Genomic DNA, 27,965 nt, shown 5'->3' on the forward strand with positions numbered 1-27,965 from the left:
TTTCTCTAGCCTATACATACCTTACATTGCTTTCTAATAGCATCTGAACCTTCCTTCTGTGCAATGGAAGCACCATCTAGATCCTTACTGTAACACTGGAGACTCCAGTGAAATAAGGTTTTAGCTTTGGGAGAAAACATTGTTTGCTTTCCACAGTTAAGCTCTCTAAAAACAGCTCAAATCCATCAAACCACATTTGACTGAAAAGTAGGGAAATTCTGTAGCTTTTCTTGCTAAAGCTGAATGAAGACATTTAGTTCTCAGGCAGATGAGGTAAGAAAGACCATGGACTCATTGCCTTCAGGTTCATCTGTCTCATTTTGTGAATTTAGTATACAAATCCACCACTTAATTAAAATATGTTTGTACATGCTGACACTGAGTCTTGAGGGGAACGTATATTTAAAGTTTGAGCACCATGCAGTTTTTAAAATGTTCATTATTTAATTTTATCTTTAAATAAATTAGGTTTAAATTGAAAAGGCCTTTACAGCAATATTTTTTCCTAGTTTGAGTATAGAATGCTTGTAAACTGCCACCTTGCATGTCATATCTTTATTTTCATGTAAGTAATCTACATTCTAATGCTTAAATGACTTTCATCTCACTGGAATATCCCAGAAAAAATAATCCTATTTTAAGGCTGGTATATAATACCTGAAAACAGAGGTTTATGCCAGATACAGAACTGGCAGAACTTAAAATGTTTGCAGTTTCTGACTTAAAAAAAAAAAAACAAAAAACCACAACCAAACCTCTTTTAGTTTCAGAATGGTAACAGTGAATTAATATCATTTAGGTAATTGAATTAATGTGGATCTTAAAACTGTGATGATAGACTTCATAAAGGCCATGTGCCAGTGCATTCTCCTTGAGCAGTTTCACATTGTTGAGTTTAGGAAAGAATTCAGCACAGCTTGAACAGACAAAGGAAAAATGCCTGTTTTTTTTCTTGTCCCTGTTAGCTTGCAGAAGCTGATGAAGATGATTGGGATATTTCATCAGTAGAAGAAGACATTTTATTGATGAAAGAGAACAGAGGTCAGAAGGCGATGACAGTTCAGAAAAACGAGCCCAGTGCTGCATCTGTGGTTCATGCATGGGGCCTTCCCAAGAAGAGTGCACCAAAGGAGGAAGGTAATGTGTTCATAAGTGACTGACCCACCTAGAGGAGGATTCAGTACAGTCTATTACACATTGTAATTCAATAGATGGGGTTTTGTAAGAAAAGAACAAGAAAACCTTTGTGTTTGGCTTCTTGCTATATAAATATCATGTTTTTATGATACTTAATGGTACATAAACCACACACACACATAAGTACACAGAGATACCAACTTAAATTTGAGATTTTAAACCATAATATTATCAGACTTCAACATCATCTTAAAAATTAATCATCTGAGGTATTTTTTCTTTCCAAATTTAAGGGCGAAGGGAACTCCCTTTTTCTTGAGAATAATAACATTTCAGGTTTGTTCAAGGTGTCTGATTTACCAGGCTGAAGTAAATATTTGAACTAGTGCTAAAGCAAAAGCCTCAATCTTACATATAATTTATATAGTAGTTTCTAACCCTAACATATCAATATATGTAAAGGTTAAAGCTGTGTCAGTTACATAAGGATACTTCTGGTTATTTTTGAAGGGAAAGTAAGGTTGGCACTGACTGCTTGCTTTATCTGCTGTGAGAGAAACAATCTACATATTATCAACACTTGTCATTTGCTTACTGGTTGCAATTTGGGGGCTTCCTGAAGTCCACAGGTGTTTGTTCATATAGCATGTCATTTTCTTTTATAGACAAATGCAAAGTAAAAATATCCCCAAAAGAGTATTAATAACTATTAATTATTCTGTCTGTTTGTTTTAAAAGGCCTTCATGAAGCTGATAATACAAGCACGTTAAAAAGCAGCTTGGTCACTGTAACAGACTGGAGTGATTCTTCAGACATATAATTGTTCCATTCCTGATTGGAGGTCCCGCTTCTGGGTTCTGCCTGGGTTCAAAATGCAGGTGAAAACATCAAGTGTTTCCCAGTAACTTCTCTCATTGGTCCAGTAATAACAAGGAATACTGTTTACAGAGCTCTCGTGTCTTTCAGTCTGACTCTGAAAAAGAATATTGAAATATGCATTACTGGCCATGCCTATTTGGAAACAAAGTAATTCTTCTTTCTTTTTGTGATAGTTTAACCCCAGCCAAGCCCCACACAGCCACTCACTCACTCCCTCACCTGTGGAACTGGGGAGAGACTTGAAAGAGTAAAAGTGAGAAAACTCGTGGGTTGAGATCAAGGCAGTTTGATAGGGAAAGCAAAAGCCACACACACAAGCAAAGCAAAACAAGGAATTAATTCACTGCTCCCATGGGCAGACAGGTGTTCAGCCATCCCAGGAGAACAGGGCCACTTGTAATGGTGGCTTGGGAAGACAAATGCCATCACTCCAAATGTCTTCCTCTTCCTCCTTTTTCCCCCACTGTATATACTGAGCATGATGTCACATGGTCTGGAATATCCCTTTGGTCAGTTTGAGTCACCTGTCCCACCTGTGTCCCCTCCAAACCTCCTGTGCACCCCCTATCCTCACTGATGTGGTGGTATGAAAAACAGAAAAGGCTCTGTGCAAGCCCTGCTTAGCAATACTAAAAACATCTCTATTACCAACTCTGTGTCCAGCACAAATCCAAGACACAGCCCCATACCAGCCATGGTGAAGCAAATTACCTCTACCCCAGCCAAAACCAGCACACTCATGAGTTCAGTGGTGAAAGTCTCTATCATTTCTCTGAGGTGAAGATTTTACCTCTAATGTTTACATTAAAGATTGAAACTGGTCTTGCAAGAAACCAATGAACAGAATATACTGCAGAGTATTACTTTATACAATCTTTAATGCATATTTTTTATATTTTATCATGAACTTTATATAAAATTGTCAACATTTTAAAGAAAATATGTCCATGTATTAAACTATTAAGTTTCTACCATGGTTTACAATAAACACTAAATGAAAAGAAAAAAGCCTCAGCTCTAAAACTAATCATCATTAAATGCCTCTTATATGGGGAAGTTGGTTTTTTGTGGGGTTTTTTTGTATTGGAGCTCAGTCTTTGTTAGTATAAAAGGACAACAACTAGAAAAAAATCACAATGTCAAGCCACAGTAAGGAAAGCACTAACCTGCCATTGCAGAAGTACTTGACATTTCTGCTTTGTCCATATTGGCTGCCTTCTTTAAAAAAACACAGTAGTGTTTCTACTTAAATGAAGTACAAAAATAACATAAAACAAAAAGAACCTTGACTTCATAGTTTGAATGTAATTTAGATAATATCATATACAAAACTTTTTCTATACTGTGCCATTATTAAATAGGACTGTTCATTTTTTATATTTACACTGTCATCCCAAAATAACCAACTTTTATTGAAATTCCCCAGGTCCATCAGTTCAAACTTCACAAAAAACCTGAGTTTGAGTCTGATTTTAGGGACTCAATCTAGAAAGCATTTTGTGGTTATTTGTAATCTCTGTTCTCATTTATTGACTTGTACAAATGCTCCCTCAAAAGTCATCACATTTCCATGGACAGACAAAAAACCCACCACAAGCTGAATTTTTGAACTGCAATATGCCAATACAGTGTGTGTGATGCCATTCCCATAAGCAGCTGACATGACAAACTGAATTAGTAAATACATCGTTTATTTTTTTTCAAGAATGCAACATCAGCTCATGATTTCCAGGTATAAACTTTACAATACCAACATCAATCTTAAAATATTATATAATAAAATTTACATCAATATGTAAAAAGCTGCAAGTTAATATTTTTAAAAGTCATTGTCTTAGTGGTAAGTACATAGGGCTTGGGGTGGGGGGAATCACTGTGAATGAAACGTACAAAATCACGTTTAAAAACGTTTTGAGTCTTCGAGCAGTGCAACTAAACGTAGGCGTTCTTGTCAAAGTGCTTGGGTGGGCTTTTGTCAGGGACGCTGTTGTGCACCTTTGTACGAGAAGACATCACAGATGTGGCTCCATTATAGGCATAGCCCCTCCTGAAGAGAAAGAAACAACCATTTACAGCTCTTCCCACAGACAGGTGGCATCTCTGCATCCAGGCATTCTAGTAATAAAGCCAGAAGAAATGTATGGGAATGTACCTACAAATTTCAGGGGAGGTGGCACATTCCCACTCTGTGTGGTCCCATTCTAGTTAAACATTGCCACTCCAGCTATCTCTTTGCATCTGTCTTTACACTTTCCTGTAACACATACCCCTTATCCCTTCTTCACAGCTAAGTAAATTAGGGCCTAATGATGAAATAATTTAAATTGTGGCAGACCCTAGGTGAATAGTTACTCTCTACAGCTGTTCCTCTTTGTTAGCACCCCTCTTCAGCTGCTGGAGGTCCCACTGCCACCACCACTAGCTTTTGATCTGATGATTTGAGATCAAAGAATCTTGTCTATTCATGCCTGTAGAGCTTTTCTTTATTGGTGGATTATCCTTACATCCCCTTATTTTCTTCTATCCACGCAATCTTTTTCAGAATCTCATTGCAAAGTGTTTTGAGACAGTAATCAAACTGCATACATATAGCAGGTAAAAATGCAGAGGTATGATTTCTTTCAGTAAGTAAAACTTGTGTTTTACCTTGCAGAATTACTGTTTTCAGCTATTGAGAAGCAGAATATAATGCCACCAATTATGCAGAGTGATGCTCCAGCCCATCCAATGAACAAAGCTGCTCCTAATTCATACCTACAAGAAGTCAATAAATGTATTTAACAGAAGAGAGCATTTAATTTAATAGGGTTATTTCCAGAATAAAATAACTAAATACTATATTTTTCTTGAATAACTTTCCATTGACACATAAATTATTTACCACAAAATCAGCAGCTCTGCCATTCACCCACATTCTTTTCATTATTTCCCTCTGACTCAGGAGGCAGTCCCTGCAGTACAGCTGGGCAGTACTTCTCTCCCTGCTCAGCTAGGGTTAGGGTTAGGGGAAGGCCTGGCCTTTGTCCATCTCCTCCTGGATTGCTTTGCTGTGGGGTTATGTCATTCTGTGGCCCGTTTACAGCTCCAGCTCCTCCATTTCAGTTTTTTTCCTGTTGGCTCCCAAACCAAACTGGACCGGGGCTTTTGCTGGGGCTTTTTTGCTACAAATTCTGCCTACTACTCTCCTTAAGTTTCCCCTCTGGCTCTCAGGATCTGTCTGCCTCCATCCCTCATCATCCACACACCAGCCTACTTAAAACATGAGTTTGTACATATGCATAATATGCATATGGAATACACATGCAATGTATATGTATGCAACATATGCATATACATACACAGGTGTGTCTGGTATAAGCATTTGCACACACAGGTGCATGTTCCAGCATATTTCTCCTTCTCTAGTCCCTGTGGCTGGATTCTATCTGGAAGAAACTGCTCCCCAGCACCTCCATGGGCAGAATTCTCAGTCACCAGCAATGGTTCCCTCTGCTGCCTCAGCCAACCACAAACTGCTGCCAGGAACTGCTCCCTTTGTCACTGAGAGGAGACAGTGGTGCTTTAGGAGCATTATCCCACTAAGTCCATGTTTCTAAAGCAACAGTAGTAAATGAAGGGAAAGAAGAACATTGGGAAGAGATTCTTTTCTTTCCCCTCAGCGCTGAAGCTTCAAGACAAGCAGCAAACCATGGATGCTCTTTGTCTGCTCCATTCCCCAGCTCTCTGCCTGAGTACCACTCTAAAAGCATGTTAAGGATGACCTGCATTAGGCTGCAGCCCAACAGTCTTCAGAGTCTCCTATTCCTCCCTTTTAGAAAACACTTGTGTGTCTCTTGCTCTTTCTCTGCTGCAATTTCCCTTTAAGGAGACATTTATCTTCTCCAGACTTCTGGGATCTTGCATGGAAACACAAGCCCTTGTCCCCCCTCCAGCCACAATTACCAACCAGGAGTCTGTGCTGTTCAAGCAGATGCTACTAAATTGATTTGTTGTAAACTGTGGTGAGGCAGCCAAATAAAAGCCCCTCCTTGACAGCCTGCCTGTGCAACTGCAACACTGTGTAGCTGCACTTCTCAGCTAGTTGTGAACATTTCCATGTGCACAGGCTCTAATTCCACATTACCAAAATATCTAACTGAAAATACCTGTCAGCTGTTCTGAAATACTTGTATCTTTACAAAAGGGTACTAGAGAAATACTCAAAAAGAATTCAGTGAGGTGTTAGAAGACTCCAGACCATAAATCATCACTAGACCAGGAGGCACATGCAAGATCCGTGAAGAGCACATGAGGATCAGGTGCACGGACTGTGAGGGGATAAAGACCCAGGAATTGCTTTGTTCAGGCTCCCTCTCTGGAGACACCAAGCTCAAGCTGAAATAAACTGACTCTGCCTCAGAACCATTCCTCAACACCAGCATGGAGCTAACAGACTCAATCCCCAGTTTAAACTGCTGGGAACCATAGCTCCTTCTACTCTGGAAAACTCTCCACCCAATCCCATTTCACTTCAAAATCTGCTAAACCTGTAAAATTTTAATTGTACTTATGCTCACACTTCCAACCACCTTGCTACGGTTTTCACGTGACTTAAGGAGATTTGTGTCTCTCCAAGAACACGGTGTTCTCTGATAAGAAACAGAGATCTACATCAGAGCTCATCACCTAAGATCTTATTATTTCAACACGCAAGAAATACACACAAAGTGCACTTCTAAAACACTTTCAAAGCACCTCTTTCATTGACCTGTAAAAGCAGATCAGAGGGACTAGCTCAGATGTGAGGTAAGCCCCCTCATAGGGATCCCTCCATCCCTCCAGGACTGCCAGAGCACACCTAAGGTACAAGGACCAGGATTAGGCTCCCCACAGAAGTCAATGCACATCACCAGACTGCTGGAGAACAGAGCTGGATCAAGATCCAAGATGGCTGTTGCAGTAACAACTTACTTGCCAAGACCATTTGCCTCGAAAGTGGGAAACACAAGTTTCCATGTTTTTGTCTAACAACACAAAATGGTTGACTAGAGGCTGAGGGATTTAAGGAGACCATCTTCCCTAAGCGCTATCTTCCCTTCCTGAAACTCTTCAATTCTACAGAAAAGAAACCATGACTATATTTGATAAAACTGGGTAGAAAAGGGGTACCTGAGTGTTACCTACTAGTTGGGACAGAAGACATGGGGTTTAGCCTTCATAGTTGGGATTATTTGACCTTTTGAAGCAACACTTGTTACTATATTATGATTAAACAGATTAAACAGTATGGCCCTGCTTGGGGGACTGCCACACTGCCAGGTTAATGAGTTGCAGAGCTATCCTGATAGGTCTTTCTTCCACATCTTCAAACAGAGAGAACAACCTTTCTGATTTATATTGGTACTTAGGAGGAAAACTCAAGATTTTCAATTGCATGTCAATGCCTATGTGGGAGGTTAGTCAGCTAATTTCAATTAAAAATAGCAAAGAAGGCTGGAGGGAAATCTTGATGGTTGACACAAGGTGCTGAATATCTTGTGTCATTTGTTTCCCACTAACAGTATCTCAAGCCTGTCTTTGACACTGCCAGACTAACTTCAGGAGAGAAATGTGCAGTAAAAGGCAAAAGGTTGAAACCCTCTCTCAGTGAAGAGACAATTCCAAATTTCCACAATATACCAGCAAACATTTTAAATGTGCCTGCAATGCATAACAAAGTAAGGGTTTGGAGATGGCAACAAAATGGAAATTTTGCATCAGTTGAGAGAGGAAGGAGCTGAATGCCATCATTAGCTCAGTCTGATGCAAGGTCACTGCATGAGCTACGTTCATTGTGCACAACTCAATAAATTTCAGGATTTCCTCTCTGCCTTTATCTTTGCAATCATGATTATGTCTGCCTGCAGCTGAGCTATGCTGGTTGTCCCACAAAAAAAAAGGTAATTTCTGGAGAGGATGTTTTACTACCATTATTTCAATATTTAAACTGGATTTCTCATTCCTTCACAGTAAAATTCCACCATAAGATCTGCCTGCTCTTTGCAGCAGTCAAGGGTAGGAATACAGTGTAGGAAAAGGACTTCTGGCAGCAAACATGGTATTTTTCACTAATAACAGTAAGCCTGATGAATAATTAACTTCTGTCTATATAGCCAGGCCCCATTTTCTTCAAAGAACCTCACATCCTCCTTTCTTTTGGTGGCCTTTCAAGCCTGTCTTCTCTACATCAAATAAACAGAAACTATAGGGGAATTATGGAGAAAACTAATACAAGACTACTAATACAAAACTAATGCTGTTTCAGGAAAAGCAGTGTCAACCCTACTGCAAATGTAGATCCCTTTAGTGTTATTTATTCAGACTATTTTCTTTCTGTCAAAGTGAAACATAAAGGGTCCGGGTTCCTTACTGATCCCTTACTTGGATCCCAGAGAAATGTACACCCAATGTTTGGCATATTCTGGAATCACTGCCAAGAAAACTTTAAAATCCTTGCCTTTAAAAAAAGAGTTTACAGCATGTATTAAGGCAAAACATGAAAGTCTCTGATGGTATAATTTACAGCCAACATTTTCAGACTTGGTAAAGAATGTCAATCCAAAATCGAAGTGTTGGTTTGTGGATTGCTGCTTTTGCAGATCCTGAGAATTTGCACAGCTTTAAAGGAAGTCTTCAGGGATGCTCATTATCTCTGGTGTAGATCCCAAAATTCTCTAAATACTCACTCTCTTAAATTTAATTGCAGGTATAGGCAAAGTAGTTATGTTAATGCTTAAAAGATCGTGGTTTTGATAAGGTTTATGATCCAAATTTCAGTCACCTGGATTTGAAAATCTGCCTGCAAAATTCCACCAAGCCTGCAGGAACCTCTCCTCAAGAGGAATCAAGATTGCATGGTGCTCGACACCTTTATCAAAGCCACCTTCTATCAAAGGCTCCAGGAAATATTTTCTCCCTTCCCTATCAAATGCTGCACCTAATGAGCCCCTGTGTCTTGTGCAATTCTTTTACCGCACCTCTGGCATCCAGGCAGGCTCCGTTCCCAATTAACCCCAGCAGCCCTGCCAGCCCGTGGTAGAGCTGGGCACATGGATTGCAGAGCCATCACTGTGCAGCAAAGTGTTTGTTCATTGAATTTCAGCACCTGCTTGCTCCAGTTAGAAATTGTGGATAAATAAAACTGCAGCCCACTCTCCTCCTCTGCCCACGGGGAGAAGCAGCTGCTCTCTGTCTAAACAGGCTGTGGCGTGCGGTAGGAAACCTAAGGTCTATTTGTTTGAAAGATTTATGGGTATAGGAAAGTACTTACTTTTGTGCAACAAAAGAAGGGTCAAAGAACTCAGACGTAATCCTGTTTGCATACAGGGAACAACTAGTCATAGAGCACAACCCTGAAAAGCATAAGACAAACCATTCAGTGGAGCTGGCAGCAGAGCTTTAGGCCTGGCCCTGAAGTCAACGAAGTCATGGAGAATTGTGCACGGGTTTCTGCAGAAAAGAAGCGGCTCTGGTATGACTTCAAATATGCAAACTGATAAAAACAAAGTATATTTACCAGAGAGTATGAAAATCAGTCCAGCTAAACAAGCTATTTTTGCTTTAGTCTGATCAGAGCCTCCGACTTTTGTACATTTCATCCCAACCAGTCCAAAAACGGCACCGAAGAAGCCCAGGCAGACAGCGGAGATCATCAATCCTCTGCAGGCCTGGATGTAACCTGTGAGAGAAAGAGCAAGGCTAATATGAGAACTGGGACCATGACAAGTTTTGCTCTACTTTCCCTCCCTCTGTGCAGCATCAGGCACTCACAATTGCAAGTGGACTCAGACTTTGGCTGGAACAGTATCACTTTACCATTGACTGTGTTCCTCCAGGTGATGTGTGCCCTTCACAGGGCATCATCACCCGTGCCCAGCTCATAAGAATCATACTATGGCACTCAGGGCTCCAAAACATTATCCCATGGCACTGAGTATAGCATCTGCAAGAGGTTATACCCATGAGGTTTAGAAGAGCAACTCCACGTGGTGCAATCAGGTCATAAGTTGCAGAGCCACTCTTCAAGTGCAGCGCACTCAAAGCAAGTCTTACATCAGTCCAGCTGTGTCGCAGGTGCAATATGGCTGGCAGTGAGGCTGGCAGCAGAGACCCTGGCTGGGGTCCTGAGCCTTCCTAGACCTGCCTGGATGCGCCGCTGATTTGATTTGGATTTGCTCAGAAGGCCCTCATTCTGCAAGGAAGTCAGCCACGCACTCAGCTCCATGCACAGCAGTAGTCCCTTGGGATAAAGCAAATCACTGCCATATTTAAACCTGGACAAACAGCTTCCACCTGGCTTCAGCCACAAACAATTTGGCTGTGCTGCCTGAGACTGCTCCCAGAAGGACCTCCCAGGGCAGGACCCTTCAAGGGGACAATGGGCTGCTTGGCCTCTTCTCCCTTCTGAGAATATCTTGTAATTGAAGGACTGTGATAATCTCATATCGCTGCTTACGGGGTGGAACGCTGCAATCTTACACAGCTGAATAACCATCACAAGATGTTTTTCTTCATAACCTGTTGTTACATCTCATTTAAAATGAAAATGAACTCCCACTATTAGGGCATTCATTCTTTTTGCTTTGATCTCCAGTGGGTGGAAATGTTGAGAGCTAAACCACATTGTCATTGCCTATTACACCAAATTTTATGTAACAATAAATAAACAAAAAAAAAAAACACCAAACCCTGCATAAACGTTTTAATATGTAATAAAACAATATACTAAAGCAGGAACTAGAGGACATTTGATGAAAACAGAAGACAGCAGATTCAAAACAAAAGGTATGCTTGTTTGTAAAATGAAGCGGTGGAATTCCTTTCTACAGGATGTGTGGACACTAAGGGTTTACTGATACTCAGAGACTGGATATGTTCCTGATGGAGAAGTCTGTGTCTGGCTGGCAGGGCTTTGGATACAGATGTCTACCACAGACACCTGGCCACCTTCTGCTATCCTTAGTGCCACCTCCTTTAGCCACTGCCGAAGGTACATCAGCTCTAGGATGACCGCCGCGTGCTTGAACAATGTTCAAATCCCTCAATGATTCACAGCTCTGAGCAACAAAGCAATTTGTAGCACATAACACCCCATTTTAGCAGGCCTGCTGAACCTGGGAGCTGTGCTGCCCATCTGTGAACACAACCTACTAGCCTTTATCTACCTCTGCTGGCACACAGACAGACTTCTTTCATTTGCAACAGGCTTCTGTGGCCCACCTGCTCCAGAAAGACACAGCCAGTGACATAAGTGTGACAGCTCACATGTTGGAATGTAAGAGAGAGAGTGATTTGTGCAAGACTCAGGTTTGAAGACAGCAGCCTTGCTTTGTTAGTTTTTGCTATAGGCATGGAAAACTTGGCTTATGCTGCTTTAGGTGGTGTGTAATGTATTTCTTGTAGCAGACAGGTAAAGCACGAGATGAAGACTGGAAAGGAAGCTATTATTTCTGACAGGTCCAATTTATTGACAGTGTTAGTTAGCTAATTGACACATTAAAGTGCTGAACCATGAACATGTTTACCCAGAGGTCCTCTAAACTTTTATTTATGTCTGAACCTCCTAGGAAAACCAGTAAATATTCACCCCAACTAAAATATCCAACATTTGCTAGTAACCACAGGGCTGAAATTCAGTTTTTCCTGAAGGTCAATACACAGTTTTAAAATAGGTAGAGGGTAGTGAGACACCAAGAAATAATTAACTCACTCACTCAGAAATCATTTTCAATTTTAAACAGCATGAGCTGGAGGACTGCTCAGTTCTGCTGAATGAATAACCTTTCTCACTAAATAATTCACCAAATTGGGCAGGCCAGCTATAGTAGGGCTTGTTTCAGTTCACCAGAGCAGTCAGCCAACTGGGACACATTTTTAAAACAAAATACAAGAAAAAAAAATCCCAATTTACACCAGTACTGTGGAAAAGCAGAAGGCTCTAGCAGTCCCACGAGGTTGACTGGAGCATTAGGAAGCATGAAAGGTTGAAATCAACCTTTTCACCAAATCAAACCTCCTATTGCTTAGATCCTAGATTCAAACTCTGTATAACATTTGGCTGTAAGAGGAACTAAACCTCTTTTTTGCTTTCAAGAAAGCAAGATTATATTGGTCACCAAGACTTACAGGGTTTGTTCTGCTCGAAGAAGAAAAGGATCTGGGGAGACCTTACAGCAGCCTTCCAGAACATAAAGTAGGCCTACAGGAAAGCTGGAGAAGGACTTTTTACAAGAGTGTGTAGGAGACAGGACAAGGGGAAATGCCTTTAAACTGAAAAAGGGCAGATTTAGGCTAGATATTCGGAAGATATTAGATATTAGGAAGAAATTCTTTACCGTGAGGTGAGACACAGGAACAGGTTACCCAGAGAAGCTGTGGATGCCCCGTCCCTGGAAGTGTTGAAGTTTGGATGCAGCTTTGGATCATCTTTGAGCAACCTTTACTAGTAGGAGGTGTCCCTACCCATGGTAGGCAGGTTTGAACTAGATGGTCTCTAATGTCCCTTCTAACCCAAAACATTCTGTGATACTATGATGATGAAGAGGCATGAAAAAGGGAGCTGTCTATTTTTTCACAGTCCTCCACTCAAGACTAAGACCTGTCCTTTTCCAAATATTTATTGTCTGTATTTGCACCAGCTCCTGCAGGAAACTTGTCATGTACATACCAACCACCCAAATGAAGCTCCCAAGCAGCAAAAAGCCATGTGCTTTCAAACAGACAAGCAGACAAACATGCATTGCTCATAAAGTCATGTTTAGCAGCATTCCAAGAGAAACCTATTTCAAGGTGGGTTGTTTTTTTTGTTTTTTTTGTTTGGGTTTTTTTTTTTTCGTTTCAAACAAATGTGTTTTGTCTTGCACTGAAATTAATCTTGTTAGAGCTTCATCCTTCTTGTCTCGCTGCTCTCACACTTGCCTCATGCTTACAAAGACTTAGAAGGCATTCATGTACTCATATCATATGACACTATGGAAAAAAAATATATATGCAAAGTTCTGGGGATTGCCACTTTCACAATAAATGCCTCTGGTGGCATTTTGCAGTCTACATCACGTGAAGAGGTAGCCTTACAGATACAGCACAGATTCCTTCCAAAAGTACACACCCATTGCTTTTGTATGTCTTTCTAAGTTCTAATACCCTCTTTTAGCTCATAATTGAATTTTTGTTCAGCTCTTTTCTTGCAAAAGGTCATCAGATCCACTGTAGGAAACATGGAAACTGATACGTCCTCTTTTGGGGGAGGTGGTTTCATCAGTAAATTTCCACCTATGACAAGTGGCACAAAAAGTAAACCCAAAATGACTTTAAGCCCCACAGACAGGAAGAGCATTTTTGCTTGCATAAAGAATGTAGGGCTCAGCACTTAATGAGGGCTGGCCAAATTGGTTTCTTCTATAGGAATGCATAAAGGTGGAAGGGGACCACAAGCAATTTTCTCTGGAAGCCACTCGTGTGGAGTGATGGCCTGAAAGCCATGATGGTCTGCTGTGCCATCTCACAGCAAGCGGGGCAGGACAGTCCAGGCCCACTCCATGACAGAAACCAAAACAAAGGTGAAGAGGAACCATCTCCTGAGCACCCCTGACCTGAACTATGACACTGCTTCTGAAGAAGGAAGGACTTCTCCTGCACTCCACAGGAGAACTCCATCAACTGGCATAGAATCACAGAGTCACTGAGGTTGGGGTAGGGAGGGACCTCAGAGGTCATCTGGTTCCTACCCCCTGCCATGGGCAGGGGCACTTCACATAGAGCAGGTTCCTCAAAGCATGGTCACTCCACTTTCTTTCCCCCTCATTTTGCCTCTGATCCCCTGGAAGACCTGAGCAGTCTTTCGGGATAAGAAGTCCAGCTTACTTAGAGGTTTCCAATTTGACCCAAAAAAAATATTTCTGTAGAAGAGGAACTGCTTTGAGAGGCAGATCCTCTCCATCTCTGTGACGAAGGAGTGGAGCTGAGCCACATTTCCCTAGGAGAGCAGAAATATTTTTAGGAATTTTCCAGTCATGCTCTACCATTTTGAGGAGAGCAACGTATTGTCACTACATGTATCTTTACAGGGTTATTATTTCAGCTCACAAACACTTCCCTGAGAACAGCAAGCAGATCTGCCCTGTTTGTGTATTCTGAGTCCCCTACCTGAGGATGGAGTCAGGAAGTTCCCATATTCCCAGTCACCGGGAATGGGATCCACCTTGGGCATGTAAGTCTGGGCAAAGGGGAAGAGGAGGGAAGGAAGAGGCTAGACAAGGGCTGAGGCAGACTTGTCCTCTCGTTGAGACACAAATTCTTTAAGCCACGAGTGACACACCGCAGCCCTGAAGTGCACTCCCCACAGGGGGAAGGGTTAGGGTGAAGAGGGGACATACACACCCACAGTCAGCTGCTGACAGGCTCCCTGCAGAGCTTGAAACCACAAGGAAGGGAGTCTGGGCAAGGCTAGCTACAGAAAGCACCCCTGACTGCAGTGCTGCCCCTCTGACCCCACCCAGCTTGCCTGGTCTGTGCTGGGGGTACATCACTCTCTCTCCAGCCTGCCTTTCATTCACATTGTGCCTGGGTGCCAGAATCTGCCCCCAAAGCATTTAAAGATGCTGCTGAGAAACACTGAAGCCAAGAACTTTCTACTACTGAAAAACAACCTGGCCAGAAGGGTTGGGACAGGGCCCTTCCAGATGTGCATTTCAGACTTACTTCTGTCCAAAATGAGCTGGTGACTCGTTCACTGTGCACAAGGGACCTCAGAAACTCATTCTTTGGCCAAGTGGAACGTGCTACCCCACACTCAAGGTTTCAGTGCACAAGCATGTGGGGGAAAGGAGGGAAAAGATCTTGCTGTCAAGTGTTGTATTCTTTTCGAAAATTTAAATGTTCCAAATTCTTCGTACTTTGTAACTGTGCTTTTCTTACTTTAAAATCAGATTCACCCAGACCTAAAAGAACAGCTAAACAATAGGTTCAAGGGATCCAAAAGGTTTCGCACCAACGATCACTCCACGCCTGCCTGCACAGAGACCCCTGCTCCTTGCCCAGTCCTGGAAATTACACTCTCAGCTGCTACACTTGGCCACAGAGTGACTGATGTCAGTGGAGGCCAGCCAGCTCTCCTGTCCCTTCAGAGGAACAGGCAAATTCCTCTGCTGCCACAGGGCTGGGTCAAAATAATGTCTGGGAACGGCACTTCTGGCCCTGAGGGAAGCATCCTGCAGTGGTGGTGCTTGAGGGCTGCCTGTGTTACCTCCTTTTGGTATCTTGGCCTCTTTCAGCCTTTTCACATACAGAGGTTAAAGGGTTTCTGATATTGGTACTAACGTCATGCTCATATTAATCCCTGTTACAATTAGTATTAATCTCTCTTAGTGATTAGATTAACAGACCTTCCTTTCCTCTTAAACAGAGCTTTTACACCAAAATACCTGCTCAGACTCCAGTGCAAAGGGAATGTCTTGCCAGACTGTGATCAGTAGGCATGATCAAAGCCAGTGGCACACTGCATATTGCATTCATTTATAACTATAAAAACTTAGAAAAGGTGCAATAATCTTAGAAGCCTTTCCTCCCTTTCTTTACAGCCACTTCTGAAGCTATAAACCGATGTTAGACACGCTTCTCCTGTTTCTACCAGCCACGATCGGTGTGGACTTATCAACTAAAAGTTTAGTTGTAAAGATTTCCTGCAGTGAATCAGTTTCCCAGTACAGCTTCCTTAAAGGGCAAAAATGTTTCCCCTTAACGAGGGAAGAAACGCAGCACCAACTCAATCTTTGGTTTCAAGCCCTATAGCAAAACTCTTAGCTTTGCTTCAAAATAGCACTGCCCTAAAGCTGAGCAAAGCTATGCATCCCTTCTGCATACCTTTGCATCCCTGACTGCCCTGAGCTTTCACACTGTCATTTATCAATAAAGCAATTACATCTGAGTTAATAACCACTTAGCAAAACCAGCAGAGGAACATTAATTAAAACAAAACGACACCAAGGCTTGTTCTTCTCCACCGACCGTTGCACGGCTGGCAAAACCATAAAAAAGAGGAATGTCACGACAGTCGGGAAATAAATCGGCAAGAAAAATCTGCCTGCATTCTTCTTGTGTCAAATCCACATACACACTCTTCTGATGGGGAAAAAAGGCAGGTAGTGACAGTACGAGAGGCCAAACCGGACACTCGGGCACCAAATATAATCTCAACTAATGGGTTTCTGGGGGCAAAAAACCCCACTTGCACAGGTGTGCACAAGCAGCCCGCTGCCGCCTGCCTGGGGAGACGGGAGCACCTGCCCACGAACCCGCGGGGGAGCCGCCTTCGTCCGGGTCCCCGCCGCCCCCGGCCCCGCTCGGCGCGCCCCGAGCCCCCCGCCCGCCCGCCCCGCCGAGCCCGGCCCGGGAGCGGCCCCGGAGCTCCCGCCGAGCGGCACAGGGACACCGGGAGGTGTCATCGGGGTGGGGGTCAGCGGGAGCCTGACCGTCCAGCGCCAGCATGGATGGGAAGTCCTTGCAGTTGGAGACGCCGGTGGAGTCGGTCACGCAGGTCTTCCAGAGGTTGGCCCAAAAGGTGGCGGTGGTGATGACCGTGCCATCGATGGTGGACACCTTCCAGTAGTCGGTGGGCAGCGTGGAGGACACCAGCACCCATCCCGAGATGGTCAGCAGGAAGGCGATGATCTCCGCCGACGTGCTCGCCATGGGCCCGGCAGCAGCGGCGGGCGGCGCGGAGCCCCGGCGGAGCCCCGGGCGGCGGATCCCGGCGGCAGCGGGCGGAGCCGAGCCGAGCCGAGCCGAGCCGAGCCGAGCCGGGCGGGGCGGGGCGGGGCGGGGCGGGGCGGGGGCGGCCGCGCAGCCCAACCAGCACCGGCAGCTCCCGGCATCGCCCCGGACCGGCCCCGCCCCGGCCGGGCCCGGCATCGCCCCGGGCTGCGCGGAACGGAGCCCAGCACGGCCCCGCGGGGCGCTCCCCGGGCTGGCCCAATGAACCAGACCCGAAAGCAAACAGCGGCACGGCCCCGTAATGCGGGGTTGGATCCCCCTTCCTCCGCAGGTGCCCGTGCGGGGGTGGAGAGGGGATGGCAGCAGCGGGACAGGTGCATCCTTAGCATCTCCCTCCCAGCTGCAGGTTTGCGTCTCTTTCCCTATGACCCCGCGCCATCCTCCCCACAAAGAGCCTCGCCAGGAGAGTGGCTTCGAGGAATACTTGTACAATACGGGCGTGCCGACCGCGAGCGCTCCGTATTCCTACAGGGACGTAAGCTTTTGAAACGCAAAATAGAGTTTTTTAATCCTCTGAATTTCAGCTGGCCCCTGATATTATCCAGCCACAGGTGATACAGCGTTTGACACCTGTTATAGCAACGTGAGGTGATGAACTTGGGATTTTCTACCTCAGTTTTCATGCAGTGGCATTCGAGCCTGCAGCTCACAGGTGGAGCATTATCCTCAGTGGTTTCTCCTCGTTTGAAGCTGTTTACTTTCCACATCAGTAGTATATTTGCCATTGATGTGGAAAGTACACTGCCGGTCTTTACTTTCCTTCTATTTATGTCAAAACTATTGTTACATTTTCTAAACCTTTTTGCCAGATGGGCAATCACTGGAGGATAAGAAGCCATATTTGCATCATTATTCTTCTGATGAATGTGCTTTGGTTTTGCCGTGTGGACACAAACCCGGATGTAATCACCTTACAGACATATATTAAAAAAAAAAAAAAAAAAAAAGAGAAAAATCTCAGAGTTGGGTGTACCTTTGGATGTGTGTCAGAGCTCAGTGGGAACAGGGTGTTTGTTGATCTGTCAGTGCTCCAGCAGGATAAAAGGGGGTCCACAGACACATTTAGTGACACAGTGGCTCTCTGCCTGCTCTCTGCCTCCTTGGTACCCTCTGACTTTCAGGTGACGCACTTCCTTGCATTGGCAGAGAAGAGGGACTGGGAAAAGCAGGCAGGAGGCTTGTTTGCACAGCAGCGTTGGGCATGGGGCATGCTGCAGCTCCATTCAACCTCTGTGCCAAGACGCCTTCCTCTCTCCCCAGGAGGGAAAGAAACAGTGTCCTGAAGAAGGTGAGCCATCCCCCTGTGTGGTGTCAGGCTGTAGCCAGAGCTCACTTTGGAACACTGGGATAACTGTAGATCCAAGTCCCATCTCCATGATATTATGATCTAGTTATTGTAGGGCATGGCAGCAGAAGGGAAAAAGGAAAGAAAGATTTTTTCAATATTTCCCCCCATCATAGTGCTTTGAGATCTTGCAGTCTGGAATTATGTTGGTCGTGGTAATGTAGATCAATCCAAGCTATCAACTAGGATCTAATCAAGTCTGAGGTAGGAGACTTGAGTCCAAACTTGGGTCATCGTGTTTCTTGACATGCAAAGCTCACCTATTGTTTTGTGGATAACACTGCTTTGCTTGGTGAATCCAGGGAGCAGCATTTGGGCAAATTTTGGCCAGGGCCTATCAGAACTTTTTGGTGTGCTGTCATGCAATAACCAGAAGGCTGGAGTGAGTGTTGAAGGACAGGACAGGAACACAGCCGGGACACCTCTAGGCCTGAGTCTGAGCTCCTGAGTCTGGGAAGGAGAGGAAGAGGGTCTCCCTGAAGAGCAGAGGCACCACTCCCCAGAGGGCCAGCAGAAGTGGAGGCTGGTGAGTGTCCCTTCTGAGGGTGGGCAGTCCTGCTGAAGCTGCTGTGGCCTCTGGCTGTGATGTCCAACAGCCATTTGTGCTGTCCCAGACCATGCTGCTTTCAACAGAGCCAGACTTGATTGCCATGTACAGCATGGATCCACGTCTCTCTGAGGGCCACCTGTCTGCTGCCAGGAACTTCAGGCTGAGCCCATGCCGGTGGCTTAGGACACATGAAATTATTTCAACCTCAAACCCACTCTCTGCCTGCCCATAAGGATCCTTCAAGCAGGGATAATTTATATGTTCATTCCCTTGTAAGCCCTGCTTTATCCAGAATGTTGTAAAGTGGCCTGAGTGTACAGGAGAACGAGATTTGCTTTAGCTTCAGGGAAAGGCTCCTCCTTTCATCTCCTGACACTGTTGCTCCTGAGGATGTTTTATGTTACTAGTCCAGTTGTTACCATCTTTCTCATCTAAAATCAGAGCAAGATGTGGCACTTCTGATCTCAACTTTAGTGATGTAAACCCAAAATGACATAGTGCACAGCTGAGCATTCCCCCCAGGCTGAAGAGTAAGGGAAGTTGCAAGAAGATACTCTTCCATGGTGACATTTTCTTCATGCTGGCTGGAATCTGTAAGGATAAGACACTGGAAAACATTCATCTGGGAGGCTGTCTTTCTCCTCTGCATATTTTTCTTCAGCTTCTTTCTCTTGGGCAACTGCAAGTCCCTTTACAGTCATGCATCTTCCAGTTTTCCTGGATACTGTGGCCTGTTGATGTGGTAGGAGCTTTAACACCCATATGAAGACATCTCTATATCTCTCTTGTACCTCTGTCTTCCTGCTACCACAGCTCTGGCATTGGTTTTGCTTACTTGGCTTTCTTAGCTATTTATAGTTTATGTAGTAGAGCAAAAGACTTGGCCTTTGTTTGGTTTTCTTGTTGGATTGCTTTTTTGAGGTTTTTTTTTGTTCCTGTGTTTTGGGACAAGTTATGACTTGGGAAGTTTTTGAAAGTTCCTCAGGATGCTGTGGGACTGATTTTTGTTTTCTTCTGTTCATAAGCTGATCATGTCAATACAATAGCACAGTTTTTTGCTGGGTCATTTGATGAGTATGTTCCAAGGGGAATAAACCCTTGGACTGGGGACTGGGTTTATTCCCCTGGATTTAAGAAAGATGCTCATGTCTTTTTTTAAGAAAAACAACCCTTGTGTTTCATTTTTTCTGGCAAATTTCATCGTCTCTTGAGCATAAAAGTAGCATTTATAGGAGAAATATTAGTATGTGTTTAGAATAGGCTACTTCATTTGGAAGGAACCTATGTTGATCATCTAGTCCAGCTGCCTGACACTTCAGAACTGAGCCAAAGTTAAAGCGTGTTACTAAAGTAAATGTCCAAATACCTCATAAACACTGATGGGTTTGGGGCATCAGCCACCTCTCTAGGAAGCCTCTTCCAGGGTTTGTCCATGCTCTTAGTAAAGAAATGCTTTTCCTAATGTCCAGTCTGAACCTTCCATGGCACAGCTTTGAACCATTCCCACGCATCCTATTGCTGGATTCCAGAGAGAAGAGATCATCTTTAACTTCCCCCCTCAGGAAGCTGCAAAGAGCAATGAGACCCCCCCTCAGCCTCCTTTTCTCCAAACAAGACAAACCTGGAGCACTCAGCCACTCCTCACAGGACATGATTTCCAGCCCTCTCACCAGCTGCTGTCCTCCTAGTGATGCATTCAAAGACCTCAACATTCATCTTAAATTGTGGACCTAGCACTGACACAGCACTCAGGGTGAGGCTGCACCAGTGTTAAAGAGGAAGGGATGATCCCCTCCCTTGAAAGGTTGGTGATGCTCTGTTTTATGGACCCCTGGAAGGGATTTGCCCTCCTGGCTGCCAGGACACTTGGCTGACTCACACGGATCCTGCTGCTGCTGACCAGCACCCCCAGATCCCTTTCTGCAGGGCTGCTCTCCAGCTTCTCCTCTCCCAATTTATACTTATTCCCACTCTGTCCTAGGTACAGAAACCAGCATATGGACTTGTTACATTTAATCCCATTAATCATTGCCCAATGCTCCAATGTATTGATATCACTCTGCAAAACCTTTTGTCCCCCAAGAGTGTCAACAGCACCTCCCGGGCTGGTGTCATCAGCTAATGGTGTGTTCAAGCCCTGCATCCAGATTGCTGATATTGAACAGATCTGGCCCCCAGGAATGAGGTGTGAGGAACACCACTGGTGACCATTGACCATCCAGATGTAGCCCAACTACAACCCTTTGGACTTTGTCCTTCAGCCAGCACACCAACTTGTGCAGAAGGATGCTGTAAGGGACAGCATGAAATGACAGTAAGGGACTTAAATCCAGAAAAACTCCATGCCCCATCTTCCCTTCATCCGCCAGGTGGGTGACCTTATAATAGAAGGATATGAAATTAGTTAAACAGGATTTTCCCTTTGTGAGCCAGTGTTGACTGTGCCTGGGGATTGCATTGTTCTTTAAATGCCTTCTGACAGTACCCAGTGTGATCTTCTCTGCAACTTTTCCAGGAACTGAATTTAGACTAACAGGTCTGTAGTTCCTTGGGCCTTCCCTCACATCCTTCTTGTTGATTGGAATAACACTGGCTAGCTTCCAGTCAGGAGAGACCAACCCCAGGCTCCTGAGGTTTTTGAACTACATACATTTTACAAATCAGGCTGGAATATTAATAAATAGTTGAATTTTTATAATGTACAAACTTTTATTATATTGGCATGTACAGAAGAAGCCTTCAGAGACAGCTGTGCTCTCAAGTCTGAAATACAGGATATTATTTTAGCTCTTGCAGGCTCAAAATTACAAGTAATCATTATTGCCTCATAAGTTAAACACTGGATGACAACAGCATTTGTTCTGCAGCCAGGATAAGCAGGCTAGGGTCGTCATGCCTTTGTCCCAGAGTAATTTTTCTTGTAATTTTACCATGCATAGGTTGGGCAATTTGCGACTCTTTCCTGGCTTTGCCATGTTATGATTTCCAGGGTGCCTAGAGCACTTGTGCAAAAGGAAAAAGTCCCAACTTTGTTTTTCTAGGCTGAAGGACAGCTTCCTTGTCTGCTAGGGTTTTCCTGAGAGTCTGAATATTGAAAAAGTAAGGCAGATATGGGGAACATGGACAGGCTTATAAAAGTGTCAACACCAGGGTCTGTTGACAGTGCTAGATCTGGGGAGGGCACCCCAAACTGGCATGTACATTAGAGGAGATTAACATAACAGTAAGTGAGGAGCTTGCACGGTGCTCTGCATTGTGCAGAACAAAGTGCTGCCTGCAAAATGGGCAACCAGATCCTCTTCCTCAAAAGAGAGCAAACAAAAGAATGTTTGAAAAAAAAAAATCCATCAGATTGGGAACATCAGTTAATAATCACCAGTCCTCACTGGGGGTGCTATCGTTGTTTTTCTTAAGTGGTGGAAAAAGGAATTAAATTAAATTACTGCATGTCTTTTGTAAACTGCCAGGACAAGAATGATTTTTAGCTATGCAGTTCATATATTACATAACAAAAAGTAAAAAATTAATAGGAACTGACAATCCAGAGCATTTTAAAAGAGTGAAAAGTTGCATTCCACAAGCCATAAACTTTCCCCTCTCCCTCTCTCTGTTCAGTGCATTCAGACATTACTGACTTTGTTTCTTGACACTGTGATTAATGCTTTGTTTCTTTCTTTCTTACTTTCTTTCTTTCTTTTTTTTTCAGCTTGCCTTAATTTTGTTGAGAAAAGCCTGTGTTGTTCCCTGAAAGTTCGTAATACAATCTTTTAAAAATAGATATAACCTGTTTAACAAACTCAGCAGGAAATGTGAAGTGCATCTCCTACTTTCCTGGAGGTGCATTCCTGCTGGCCAACAGCACAGGTGCTTGTCTGTCAGAAGTGGCCGCCACATCAAATTAAGTTTTGCTAAGCACAGGCAGGTTGCTGTGGAAAGGCAGGAAACCTCCAGACAGATTTTAAGAACATATGGCCCTATGTAATTTAGAAAGTTTGCAAAATGTTAGAAAGCTTTTAAAATAAAATAATATTGTATCTAATGGAATTTAAAAGGATTTAACTGAGGTGGCAGGCAGAAAGGCAAATGGTTTTCCAGAGCAGTTGGGGTTCAGAAGTGATCCTTGCCAGTGAGCCATAAAGATAAAGAAGTTGAGTCCTGACCAGTGTCTGAGTGGCAGGACAATGTTTGGATATCAGTGTCCCTGCAGTGGGAGCACTTTCCCACCGAGCATGTCCTCTGCCCTCGTGTGCCACAGCTGGTTTCTGCTGTTTCCTGAGCACCTGCTAGATCTGGGCATGAGGAGTTTGTCATTTTTTACAGGCACCAGGATAGCTCCCAGCCAGAGGACACACAGAAGCCAAGCTGACCCTCTGTGGGGAGCACAGCAACAGGACAAGGGGCACAAGTCGGAAGGCAAGAAGTACTCTTTAGGTGTTAGGAATAAATTGGTTACCAGGAGGATGGTCAAGCACTGGGAGCAGGCTGCCCAGAGGGGCATCTCCCTCCTTGGAGGTGCTCAAGACTTAACCGGTCATGGCCCTGAACAAGCCCATCTGATTAGATGTGTTTTGGACTAGATGACCCCTGCAGGTCCCTCCTAACCTGTCTTTATTACCCTGTGATTTTTTTTTTTACCTCACTGGAGCAGATGGAGGAGCACTGGGCTGCATTTGACTTATTATAGCTCTAAGTGGCACCCAGGTGCACTAATGATCACAGATTATATGTTATGCCCAGAACATGATTCCATGTGGTTCCTGCTACCCTGTTATTTAGCACACATGTTGGAATCTTCTTTTCACAGATAGGTGCATTTCAGTTCATAACAGTAGTGCATTTAACTACTTTTTCAGCTGTTTACACAGAGGGAAATTTTCCATGGTCATCTTCTTTTTTATTTATTTTTGTAGGATGCCTCTGGACATACTAGAGAAAACCCCAAGAGGAGCATGTGACACAGAGACCTTTAGCTCTGCCAGTGTAATACCCTTCCTGAGACAGCAGAGCAGGGATGAAAAGAAGAGATGAGCTCCTGGAAAAGAGGGACTCATTTCCCAAGTGGATGCAGGAGCAAAGATGTTCAGTGTGTGCTTCAGCTGACAGGGGTGGCAGCAGCTGGAGAGGGAGGTTGGGGAGATGTGGGGTGACTGGCAAGGGCCCTGGAGGAGGCAGAAATAAGCTGCAGCAGAGCATGAGTGAGGTGATCATTTACACTGTGCACTTTACCTAGCCCTCCTTAGGTGTAGCCTGGCCCTCACCATGCATGTGTCCCAGTTTCCAATTTGAAGGAAGGGGAGAGAGGAGAAGGTGAGTTTCTGCCTTTTACCTTCCCACCAGCATCTCTCTCTGCAAGGAAGCTCTTCCATATGCCTTCCACTGGTTCATCACCCCAGTTTCCTCAGGGGCTCCTTTTTTATTCAGGGAATGGTTGTGCCATGAAGAGGGTGCTGTGGTTTTCTGTCCCTGGCCCCACTGTTTGTCAAGCACCAATTGTCCCAGCTTGTGGCATAGAAGATTTAATTTAACCGAGAACCTGAAAACCACAACCTGGAGCAAAGCAGCTTCTGCAGTGCAATTAATTTCAGAGCAAACGGACTGGGATCAAAAAAGGTCACGGTGACAAAACAGAGTTAAAAGCTGTCTTAGATCAACATGCTCAAGCAATTCAGAAACAAAGGGAATAAGGAAATAATATGTGACAGATTCAAAAATCAATAAACCGGTTGTGATTAGTGTGCATTTGATCCATCATCAATACTGCTCCTTTTGATCCTTCTGGATTGATTTGGTTTCTGATGTGGTGTGTGTGTATTTCAAAGAGAAGTGGGTAAAACCCTCCAGTGAAAGGTGGGGGTTGCCTCCAGGTGTAGAGGCTCTTGGATAAAGATGACAGATTTAAAATCCAATTTAAACTTTATGAGCTTAAGAAATCATAAATAAAAGTGGCAGTAATGAGATATGAGGAGCAAAAAAAAAGATCTTAAAACATAGGTGTCAATGTCAATGTTTTTGTGCTGGGGGACATGATCAAGTTCCCCTCATCTTCCCATCTACTGAAAGCACTGCCTACTCAAAAATTGGCAGGATCAAATGAAATTGGAAATTTTTTAGTGTACCAAGCAACACTTCAGCTCATTTTTGTGTGCAATCTGTGTGCAGCACCATGTTTTTCCCATTTCTTCAGTGCGGTGTTTGGCCAGCCTCCATGCTGATTCTTGAGGAAACAGTCCACTAGTGCTTGTAGTAAATGAAGCAGTATATTACCTAGGAGAAAATTCATTTGGACTGCTTATTTTTGCTGGGTCACAGTCCAGAGTAGCCAGCAAGACATGTGCCAAGGGCAGGACATAATGTGCTTTGCCTGTTATGTTAATGCTTTCATGGTCCCATACGGAAAGTATTTTTCTTCCATTACATTGCAGTAGTTCTACCTTGCCATTGCCCTTGCAAAGAAATAAAGCCTTTTCCACTGATAATAGAGATCCAGGTATGCATTGTGGGGTTTTCTTCTGTTTTCCTCTTGGTTCTCCTCTTTGTTCAGGTGTCTTTTCTCAGCTGATTTTTTATTTCAGTGGCTCATTTATGTGCTCATTGCAGCTTTTTAATTCACTTTAGCTGCAATCTGGGTGAAGAAGGGCAGAATCACTTTTGAAAATTCATTATTAAAACTATGTAAAGTGTCTTTTTTTAATATATCAGAAATGCATTTTGTCTTTTAGAAAAGGAGACATTCTTAAATAGTTTTTGCTTAAGTTGCAGTTTGTAAGGTGGGAAACTGAGCATGTTTCTGATTTTGGCAGTATTATATGGATTTAAATATTGCACTGCACTTTTTATTTTCTAAAAAGTTACATAGTGGGAGACAATGGGATAATGCAGAAATCTCTTCACTTGGTTCTAGCTCTGGGAAAGTTCAGTTTCCTTTTCTTTTCCATTGTTTGCAGTAGTTATTTTATGTGGACAGGAATCAGAAAATCTTTCAACAGCAAATTCATGTTTCAGAAGTCTCCAGGTGACAAAACGGTGGATTTTGATTGTTAATTGCTTGTCAAATACCAGTAAAATCAAAATGCCAGCGGATGCCAAACATTGAGACTGGAGACACCAGTGTGTTTGATTTTCTTTAATGACTGCTCTTTGTTTTTCTACTGGATTGCGCACTATTGACAAAAATTACTTTCAGTGATGTCTGAGGATTAAGGATTTATTTGGAAAGATGGCCCAGAGCATTTTGTTCATGTGGTATTCTGGGAACTGTTAACTTTTCTAAATACATACAAGAAAAACCTGATTTTGTAAGAGAGAGTTAGGACATGGCATGCAAAAGCTACAGGCTTACTGCATCCATTAGAGAACTGGACACAAACGTTATAATTTAGCTGGAGGAAGTGTTTGTGCAATCGCTGAATACACTGTTAGTGTGAAGTTCTGTGCTTTAGAATGAGATGCAAACATAAAAATGCATGAAATTCTATTGCCAGCCAGAAATCCCACCCTGTCGCCTCCAGTCCCATTAAATCCAGGACATCTCTGGAAAGTGTGAGGTTTTATGCAAGGAATTTTCCTGCCTGTAAAGGAAATTTGGGGGCATGCTGTAGGCAGCAGCTCACAGATGCCTTAGTGCAGGCTGCTCGGTGACTGGAGCCGTGTGGAGCTGCAGCTCTGTGCCAGCCATTGTCCTCACCAGGCACCTTCCAGTGACACGTCACATGCCCTGAGCTGTGAAAATATTGATTTTGGGATCACATGCCTGAACAAGTCTCAATTTTCCTCCCATCCCAAACAGGATCTAAGCTCAGACTGGGATCCTCGTTGAGCAGGTGTATGCCCTGGAGGTTGCTCCAAGCCCTTTGCCTGCCCATTCTTTGCAGAAGGTTTTATCCACCTCCACGACAACTGTTCTCCAACTCTGGCAGCACCAGCCCCAGTGCTGCACATTTCTGCAGACTGAGGATGGCTTAAGAATGACCAAAAGCACAAGTGCCGCTCTCCTGCCTGCAGGCTCCCTCTATGTCAATCCACCACTTCTGTGGGAGTGATGGCTGCAGGTTGCCAGCCTCAGGCATGGGTCACTCCCCAGCTCTGTGCAGGGTGACCAGAGGAATGGAAGACATGACAGGTTTTGAGGACTGAGTTTAAAGCACAGAAATGATAAACCACAGTTAAATCAAAGGGAAAGCAATCCTCCCCTGTGTTCAACAGAAGTTAATTCTTGTGTTTTTCCAGCAAATCTCATGCCTAGAGAGCTGACTGAGCAGCCTCTGCTCGCCCACTCCAGTGGCCCAATATTGTCCTGGGTTCTTCAAGGCCTTCCACCTAACTTGTACACATTGGCTACCTGTTCTCATCCCAGTGAATCACAGCATGAGTGGCTTAGCAGATGGGCATCTCGGGTTTGAAGCCCTCATCCCTCTGCCCCCCTCACATCTTCAGCAGTGGCTCCCACAGTGAGTGTCTTGTGCAAGCAGAAGCTGCCCAGTTGCCCCAAGAATCTCACAAGTGCCGATGTGTTTCCTGGCTTTTGGCAGGGAGCAGCAGCATCCTTGGATGCATGCCTGTCAGCTGAGAGGCTCCTTGCCCAGATGCATTTCAGTGATTAACCTGCTGCCTCTGTGTGTCAGCTTAGGGGTTTCCATGCCACACAAGAAAAGACAGGAAGGTTAGATTTGCTTGAACTCCCTGGGACTGGTGTGGTGTCCCAAGGGTGGGCATCCTTCTGGATATTCAGATCAATATCTACCACGTGGTTGGAGTGATGCAGAGTGCTGTAAATAAGGCATGTAACAGTTTGTGTTACAGGCTTGCTCTCAAACAAGGCTTGGAGAAGTCAAGGGGGTCTGTTTTCCAAGGCAGGACTGTAAGAGGCCAGTGTCCTGTCTGTGCTGCCCCTGAACTCAGCCTCTCTTCTGTGAGACATTTCTCAGCACGCTGGTGGTCTGTTGGCTTGTGGGAATGGCCCCTGCCAAGCTCTTCAGGCGTGGAATAGGTCATTCCCTTCTCATTTGGAAAGTGTTAGGTTAATTTCTAATCAGAAGTTTCTTTGAACTTCTGAACTTTGAACTCAGCAAAAGAAGCCTTCTCTTGAGTACATCAAAGCTTGTCACTGTGCTCAGGGGAATGATTTATGCCACAAACTCATCATGCCAAGAAATTATCGCAAGTCCTTTATGTGGCACAGGCATCATTGAATGTATCAATATGGACAAGTAAATAAAATAAAGCCATTAGTCCAGGATGCACACCCCTGAGAGCAGAATTTGTTCTGC

General features: G+C 44.0%; 2 protein-coding genes across 4 annotated transcripts in view; one reads left to right on the plus strand and one right to left on the minus strand.

Annotated features, from left to right (window-relative positions):
* Nucleotides 1–3,044, plus strand: part of DZIP1 (DAZ interacting zinc finger protein 1) — a 37,796-nt gene extending 34,752 nt beyond the window's left edge. For both annotated transcript variants that reach the window (XM_036379283.2, XM_036379284.2), the window contains 2 exons: nucleotides 966–1,137; nucleotides 1,876–3,044. In XM_036379283.2, coding sequence (XP_036235176.1) covers nucleotides 966–1,137; nucleotides 1,876–1,958 — 255 coding nt within the window. In that variant the 3' untranslated portion in view covers nucleotides 1,959–3,044. The remainder of the gene's footprint in view (nucleotides 1–965; nucleotides 1,138–1,875) is intronic.
* A 647-nt stretch (nucleotides 3,045–3,691) lies between these two features.
* CLDN10 (claudin 10) overlaps nucleotides 3,692–27,965 on the minus strand; it is a 58,032-nt gene continuing 33,758 nt past the window's right edge. The window contains exons 1-5 of one of the 2 annotated variants that reach the window (XM_036379285.2): nucleotides 16,504–16,723; nucleotides 9,552–9,713; nucleotides 9,306–9,387; nucleotides 4,664–4,771; nucleotides 3,692–4,064 (exon numbers count right to left, since the gene is read on the minus strand). In XM_036379285.2, the coding sequence (XP_036235178.1) occupies nucleotides 3,950–4,064; nucleotides 4,664–4,771; nucleotides 9,306–9,387; nucleotides 9,552–9,713; nucleotides 16,504–16,723 (687 nt within the window). In that variant the 3' untranslated portion in view covers nucleotides 3,692–3,949. Of the gene's footprint in view, nucleotides 4,065–4,663; nucleotides 4,772–9,305; nucleotides 9,388–9,551; nucleotides 9,714–16,503; nucleotides 16,724–27,965 lie in introns of those variants that run through there. The other variant, XM_036379286.1, reaches the window with a different exon arrangement.

The sequence above is a fragment of the Molothrus ater genome, chromosome 2, assembly GCF_012460135.2.
Source record: "Molothrus ater isolate BHLD 08-10-18 breed brown headed cowbird chromosome 2, BPBGC_Mater_1.1, whole genome shotgun sequence".
Taxonomy (NCBI): Eukaryota; Metazoa; Chordata; class Aves; order Passeriformes; family Icteridae; genus Molothrus; species Molothrus ater.